At 35.9% G+C, this 8,625-nt stretch overlaps 1 protein-coding gene across 1 annotated transcript; it reads right to left on the bottom strand.

Moving 5' to 3' along the window:
• Positions 1 to 481: 481 nt before the first annotated feature.
• LOC120777986 (MOXD1 homolog 2-like) lies at positions 482 to 8,327 on the bottom strand. Its single transcript, XM_040109625.1, has 10 exons — positions 7,934 to 8,327; positions 3,148 to 3,683; positions 2,798 to 3,070; positions 2,485 to 2,676; positions 2,230 to 2,425; positions 1,994 to 2,163; positions 1,740 to 1,902; positions 1,545 to 1,680; positions 1,317 to 1,482; positions 482 to 1,247 (listed from the first exon to the last, which is right to left on the bottom strand). Exons 2-10 carry the CDS (start codon positions 3,631 to 3,633, stop codon positions 963 to 965), a joined length of 2,067 nt encoding a protein of 688 aa, XP_039965559.1. The 5' UTR covers positions 3,634 to 3,683; positions 7,934 to 8,327; the 3' UTR covers positions 482 to 962.
• Between the last annotated feature and the right edge of the window lie 298 nt (positions 8,328 to 8,625).

The raw sequence follows: 8,625 nt of genomic DNA on the forward strand, positions 1-8,625 counted from the left end.
ATAGACCGAATTCGACAATTTTGAGACATTAGCTGTCAAACCTTAAGGGCACTTTTCCTATAACGTTTTCATCCGATGACTTCACTGATGTTTGATGACAATACAATGCCAAAACCAAACTCCGTATCTTCAACTCCAACAACAAAACCGTGTTCTATCTACATATGTCTCTGAATCCTAGTCACCGACATCAGTACTCACTAGGAACTTTTTGCAACTCCTGCCTTCACCGAATTATGAATTTCCATAAGTTGACCAACGAACTTCTCATAAAGACGACCATACACAAACTTGTTTTGTATTCTTTGGTGAAATCCGCCAGTGTCGAAAAGAGAGACCGAACATCATTTAAGGAACATATGCACCCACCGGAATCATTTCAGCAATTAACCAGAATGACTTTAATGATTTTGTAATGACCCTACGCTCCAATAGGAGTTAAAGGAAGTTATATTTATAATTGGAAGAATAGAAAATTATCTAAGTTTTGAGCAGTATTTTTGTTTTATTTTATACTAATCTTAATCTTTATACACAATTCCGCACTGTTACAATATAGGTAACTAATAAATATGATTTTATTATCGTTTATCGTCGATTTACAGTTACATATTCATTTCTACATACTAAATACACATATATTATATATTGTTTCTTACTTATATAAAGTACTGCTAAGACATATCACAGCTTGGTTTGGCATACTAAAGATTAAAGTTTTTAGTATGCTTTACAGTTATGTATAACTAACTAGTATATATATATATGTATGTATTTATCTTAAAATATGAAAGACTCACAACTTTAATCACGAACTCTAACATCAACATTACACACATTATTGCTTATATATACGAGTATTGGTTAAGGTAAGGTTACAACATTATTTTAAGGGCGATTCCTTTCATTGTCAATTAAATATTGCTTTATCATTACAGTCATTCTCTTTTAATTCTTTTCATTTAATTTATTATTAAAGTTAAAACTAGGAAGATCAAACTACCACCGAACAATCGCCTTGTAGATGACGCAACAGTTTCTTCTCTACTCAATGCTAATGTCTCACTAAATGAGCTTCGGCTATTACGCACGGACGATGCAACCAAATCGTTGCTTGAAACTTCGTTTAAATTGTATGTGTTCTGTTCTTCAAAGTTGGTTCTACTATGTGCTCGTTGGCTGCACAGAGTTGGTGGCTCATATGTGTCGGTTATATTCGTTGGCCAACTAGTTAAAGCGTTAGAAACCTAGAAAGAAAAAATACACATATAACATTTAATATATATATTTAGGAAATTGTCTGTATAATTAATTACCTTAGGCATTGAATTATCAATTTCGCATACAGCTTTAAAGGCACCTTTCAGTGTTATATCCTGAAACGCCTTAAACTGATTGTCCCAATCATAAGTTAATAAACGTTCTTCCAGTGTCATGCCTTTTAATTCCACGGGTAATGATATAACCACAGGATCAGAGTTGCTGTTGAATCAACGATACGCTTTAAGCGTCTATTAATATAATTTGCAAAATTAAGGACTTACGCATTTAAGTATTCAATTCCGAGAGAGTGTAAAACAGTCGACAAACTTGGCGAGGAATGACATGATGTGAGCTTCTTTTGTTTTGGATAGTACAGCGCAAAAATCATACAGCTTTCCTCCTTCATAGATGGTCCACCTGAGATATTATTTGAATTGTAAAAACAGAAACAAAGAGAATTTGACAAATTCATATACCTAAAGTGATTGCTTGACGAGAGGATGTATCATAAACACATTCAGCGATCAATCGGTCGCCTGGAAGAGAGCGTGTAGCCTGCGGTAACCGTCGAAATGCTTGATAATTCGGATCAATATTGCTGTCAGCAATAATGGGAGCCAGTTCTCGCGTTTCTCGTATCTAGAAAGATAACCATGTTATATAGAGGCTTAACACTTTAAGAAAACTACTATAACGAGTATAGAAATATATAGTCATCAATGCTTTTTACCTGGCGTAGATTCACTTCCACGCCTATCTGGTGTGTTCGCGACATTGTGGCAAAGATATCTATACCCTCTGTTGGAAATAAAGAGCCTGTGCACTGCTCTATGCAATGGCCTTGTGAAACCACACGTTTTTGGCTCGGCGGAATAATATGATGCCAGTTTGGTTCGATGCCTAAAAAATAAGAAACAGTTGTTAATATTATATATGACACATTTCTTATTCATAGTGTATCTTTACCGATAGACATTAATCCAGCATCATGCGCTCGCAACTTTTCGGTGATGTGTAACATCAAACCAGAACTATCGAACATGTGATTTATTTTGAATTGCTCAAAATCAATATTCAAGTTATTATAATGTGTTTCCATCATAACAAAGCGCATATTATTCGTTTCTAAGGGATAGCCAACTTCAGGTGGATAGACAAACTCCTAAAATTTAAGTTATTTATTATTAAAAGAGAAGGTTTTTTTAGGCTAGGTTTGCTTACAGAATTTCCACGAGACCAGGAGGCTATATATGTAGTACATGTCTGTGATAGCGGTGAGCTGCGTATATTGTGGCACTGCTGTCCTGGTTCATGAGCTAATGCTTCGAGTTCAGCTCCGCTTCCTTGGCATTCATACAGCGTAATATATTGTAGATATTGAACACTCCAAGATGAATCGAAAATAGGCTCATACTGTATATACCAAAATGCAATATTAAGATTTTGCACACAGACGGAAATGACATAATAAAATTTCTTAAAACTATGTTTATTATCTATATTTTAACACGAATTATCAATAACTAATACTAACCTTAATAATATGATTTTTATTCTTCATTTCATTCAATTTGAAAAATTTACACCATATCAAAGTTTCATCGTCGTATGGCAACTCCACTCCAGAATTACGGAATTCCAATTTGCGAGTGTTTTCTAAGCTTTGCGTAGGAATGGGACGTTCCGTTAAAACTACTGAACGCGACTGACGCCAAGCATTTCTTATGTTGGGTAAGGATCCAGGACTTACTAAACTATTCGGTGGATCGTTCTCATCGTATAGAAACATTAAACGCATAGTGTTGTTCTATAAAGATTTCATACCTTTACTAATGAACTAAATACTACAAGTTTAATAGGAAATCTTTGTAACGAATTACTTACTGTAATTGGAATATCGTAAACACTGTCGCAGGTATCTAATTTTCGGCGAAACCTTATGATAGTATGTGTCGTGTTTTCGTACCCCTTTAGAAGTACGTAATCCTGAGAGGCATCAACTTGAGGCTCTGTAGAGTTCACAGTTCTTGAAACATGGCGATCTTGGAAGAATGTCTGCCCCTTATCCACCCATCCAATAACAATGTCCGCACCTTCTTGCCTTCCATTTGCTGAAAATCCAAATCCCACGTATCCATGAGTTCGGACTTGTACTTCAAACATAGCATCCTTATCCGTGATTGTCCATAGTAAGCGAAAATTATCATCTAAGTCTATAATTTGATGTGATTTATCAATTTCAAGTGGGGACGTCATTCCACTTATCCTCGAGTCTGCTACTTTTAACTGTGAGAACCCATAGCTTAGAAACAGCCAGCATTGTAATGCTTTTATAACATAAATAACGTTTTGTAAATTCGCTTGTGCCATTTTCAATGTTTTGAAAAACTTCCAGTTACTTTTCTTCTTCGACGTATATTCTATAGAGAATGATATGATATCTTATTATTTCGGATAGATGATAGATGTACAAGTACATACTAATAATGGCTCTCGATGACATTTATTAAATGTGGGAGGTTTCAAGGCTTCACTTTAGCATATGTAAATGTCAGTTTAGAAACTACTATTGATTGGAAACATTTCAATTTTGATGGAAGTATTTCTTCAGAGATAAAATTCATAAATTTGTTTATCGTACGTCAGCGTCTACGAGCGTATTCTTGGGTCTTTATAATGTCCAATACTTTCATTAAACCTTGTATGTTCTGAATCACTTGTCGAGCTAATATTTCCAATATCAAAAAATATATTTTCGGCGTTCAATGCATGACAACAATACTGCAGTCAAGCCAACGATTTTCAGGAGCCCATGGAGATTTTAAATCGCTTGACTTACCATACAATAATTTTAATTGCACATCACTTTTATGACGTTATTTTTGTTACTAACTGCTATTATTTATTTATTCAAACAGAAAAAAACAGAAGGCTTCAGGGCATGTTAAATAGTTCAGAATTATAATACCCAGAACAGGCTTTGCAACACCCATAAGGAAACGTTGGATATCCTATACAATTTTCATATAATTGATCTGCAATACGTGCTGAATTGTTTCAGTTTTAACCGTTTGTCTGCTCTTCTGCCCATTTGTTTGTATAAACGCGAACCAGTCCTTCAGGTTTTGAGATATTGCTCTTCAATTATGGGAACTACCAATATCGGATCACTATATCGTATAAACGGATCACTATACAACACAAACTGAACGATCAACTGAACGATTCTTGCAAGGAAACCTTTTTTATTGGACAAGGTATTTTCGGTGTAAGACCCCTATGGCATATTGTGTAGCTGCCCATACAAAATGACGATCAAAATCGAGTTTTTGTGTGGAATCTTTTGTTCCTGTGAAGGGTATTGGAGAAGATGAAACCATGTGTAAAAGTTCACGCAAGTAATGAAAGTTCTCTGAGCGCCATTCAATAAGCAGTGGCCAAACACGTTTCTTTTAAAAATGGCTGAACTCAAGACTTGCGATCTTAGACCTATCCTCTGGATAGTCAAAAAAATTCATTTGAAGGTGAACTAAGGTGTAAAGCGGAACATCCCTCCCCAGGGTTGTGCGCTGGATTTGGGAACCGCCACGTAAAAACACCCAAAAAACACATTGACATATGTATGTACGTCTTAAATTGTGCAAGCCGACGGCACAACAACCTCGTATACATACTATGATGCTTAAAAATTAAACAAGTGTAATGACTCAATTAGTTGTCAATTGAAAGCCCCTTCTTCACGACGATCACAGAGATCATAATACTTCCATCACTGAAGTTAGTTGCTTAAATGTAATGAAAGTTGAACAATTCAGTAATGTCCATGAATTCATATTTATAGTTCCTGATTTAAAGAAGATTGAGATTTAATTGAGACAATTACTGAGAAGATTTTGCTTTTATTACAACGAACAGTACAACGAGTTTCGGGTGTCTAGAGTGCAGAATTATTATTCCAACACAACTACGGAGGCTGCTATATATAGTTTCTGGCCTAGGCAACACTAAGTGTTGCCAGGTGCAATCTGACATTTCCATTGGAAAGTTTGACATTTTTTAGCATAACATCACTCAGAACGTTTTGTCATTTAATCGGGAATTGTTTTATTTACAGGGAATAAAAAATTCATCTCGGCCAAAAAATGGATTTAACTCGTGAACATTTTCGTGCGATCATTTTTCACAACTTTCGACGTGGATTATCACGACAAGAGTGCATCGATGAACTAAAATTTTTGTATGGCTATGAAGCACCATCCTACAGCACTGTGAAAAACTGGAACAACGAATTCAATCGTGGCCGACGCTCGCTCAAAGACGAATTCCGTGAAGGTCGTCTAAAAACAGCCGTTGTGCCAGAAAACATCGATGCCGTACATGAACTGATAATGCAAGACCGTCATGTAACATACCTCCAGATAGAGGCATGCCTATGCATTTCTCCCACCAGCATACATTCGATATTGCATGAACACCTGGCCGTAAAAAAGGTTTGTTCTCGTTGGATCCCGCACAATTTGACAATCGCTCAAAACAAGGCTCGTGTGGATTGGTGTAAAGAAATGCTGAAAAAATACGATCGCGGTGCTTCAAAAGACGTTTATAAGATCGTCACAGGTGACGAATCATGAATCTATGCGTATGAGCCCGAAACAAAACAGCAATCGACCGGGTGGGTCTTGCAAGACGAGCCAAATCCAACGAAAGTTGTTCGTGGAAGAAGCACTTCAAAGCAAATGGTCGCCTGTTTCTTCGGCAAAACTGGTGGCGACTGTTCCGCTTGAGCAACGTAGGACGGTCAATTCTGAGTGGTACACCACCATTTGTTTGCCTGAAGTCTTCGGAGAAATTCGAAAAACGGACAAGAGAAGACGAATCATTGTGCACCATGACGAGCTCTCACACATTGGCTCAAACCAGCGCCTTATTGACCGGCCAAAACGTCGAATTGATGGGTCATCCGCCGTACAGCCCTGACTTGGCACCCAATGACTTCTTTTTATTCCCGTGCGTGGTTAACGATTTTCGTCGCCAGACGTATGCATATCTATATGTCACAATTCCTCAGTTTGAACTGATATTAAGAAACCTTATTTCTTTAATAACACCAATATTATAATTTCGATATCAGCGTACGCACATTATATACACATACATATGTATATACATATATACAAAACGATGTCGCTGCACCACAATGTATGCCACAAATCGAAAAATGACTAGTGTCATGGGTATCTCAGCGTGATGAGCACAATACACCGAGAACAAAGCGTACTTTCTTTTTTCCGTGGGCAGTAAGACTCTTACACACACACACACATGCATAAGTACAAGTTTGGTTGCATGCGCATGTGTACATATGTAAAAACATTTCTAATTTTCAGTTATTTGAATGAGGCATCTCCTCATTTTGAAAGAAATACATTTCAATTTGTACACACACACACACACACACTTACATCTGCATGCATGTGAATATGCCGATACTTTTAGTTCAGCATGCTGCAAGTCAAGTAAGAGGTAAGAGGGAATAAAAGGTGCAATGATGAAACGTTGCTTAACCATTGCACTGTGCAGCTAAACAAAAATCCAGTAGCGATAGCAGAGCTGTGGAGTAGTAAAAGGAGGTGAGTAAACGTCTGTTAATGCACAGAATAGTGAAGTCGCCATGGCAGGACACATACGTATGTATGTACATATAATGGTCACGATGTTTTAGTCTGCATATAAGCAAACTAGCACTTCAATTTTTGAGATATCGCTCTTTTTAAGATATTCACGTCCCTTAAACCCCTCCTCAGTACCAATATCGGACTGCTATAACGTTGTAGCTGTGATACAAGTTGAACGATTAAAATAAAGTTCTTGCATAGGAAATTTTTTTATTTGACGAGATATCTTCACGAAATTTGGCACGAATTATTTTTTAGGGTAACGCTATAATATCTGAAAAAATACTCCAAATCGAGCCACTATATCATATACATATCTGTCATACAAGCTGAGCGATCAAAATCAAATTTTTTTATTTGACGAGATATCTTCATGAAATTTTGACATGGATTACTTTTTAAGGTAAAACTACAATATCTGAATTGAAATTGAAAGAAATTGTCCAGATCGGGCTGCTACATCTTATAGCTGTCATACAGGCGATCAAAACGAAGTTCTTGTGTGGAAACTTTTTTATTTGTGTTAAGTGGCACTATCATCTAGCAAGAAATATTAATGCATTTATCTTCTTTAAAACATATCATTAAATTGTTTAACTGTCTGACATTGTACCACATACATATGTATGGATGTGTAATTTTGTCAGTTTAATAAAACGATGGGGCATTTGATTTAAAACGAAAAAATCGCTTTCCTAAATTATTTTTTGAGTGATCCTTTCATATATGAAATGTATGTTCTATTCACAATTTACCATATGTATAAATATTCAGACGTATTTATATAGCTATTTCAACATATGCACATAAGCGTAAGTATGTATGCATGCAGTAAGAGTGATGTGTGTTCGCTTGCTTTATTAACGCTATTGAATAACTTAATTAATGCATTATGCAGACCCTACAGAGCGCGCATTGGTTGCGTTCATACATACATACACTTATAACTTCTGACTTTAGTTAAAAAGAACAGATTCTAAAAAGCGTAGCCTTACCTAATTCATACACAACAGTGAAGCTTTTCAGTACTCCAGCGGCGATTCCATTTATATTTCATTAAAACTTGCCGTTTCTTAAATCCAATTTGGTTGTCGTATATATATATATGTATATTGCTTTAAAATTTTATATCCACTTTAAAATTTATTTATACTTTAAAATTTTAATCAATTCACTTGTTGGCAGAGCAATATCAATAACATCACAACACAATTTTTCGATTGATTAATATCCCAACAAATCAGTTTCTGGTAGCATTCACGCCATTCTCATGTATTTATGTACAAAAACATAACAATTTCTATTTCTTCACTTCACTCAGCAAAATGACTTCTGTGCGTAAACGTTACCGCGACAAACACCGTCCCAACAAACAGATAACTTTAGTAACTCGCGTTCAGAGAATGACTGAGGCAAAATCATAAATTCAATTTCTCTTTTCGTTTCGTTTCATTTCCAAATTTTCCGCCAAGTCTAAAAGGGCAATATTAGCAGAACAATGTTAAAGGCGAAACACCAGAGAGCATTCTGGAACAGAAAAGAGAGAAAGAAGAGCATCTGTTGTGTGAGACAACAGTGACATAAATTCTCTGTTAAGATAACGGTTGCATAACCTTGGTCAATTTCAAATTTACTCATACATAACACAATTATGAACGCACAAATCGAAACTCTAATAAAAAGAATG

This window comes from Bactrocera tryoni, chromosome 5 (assembly GCF_016617805.1).
Source record: "Bactrocera tryoni isolate S06 chromosome 5, CSIRO_BtryS06_freeze2, whole genome shotgun sequence".
Classification (NCBI taxonomy): Eukaryota; Metazoa; Arthropoda; class Insecta; order Diptera; family Tephritidae; genus Bactrocera; species Bactrocera tryoni.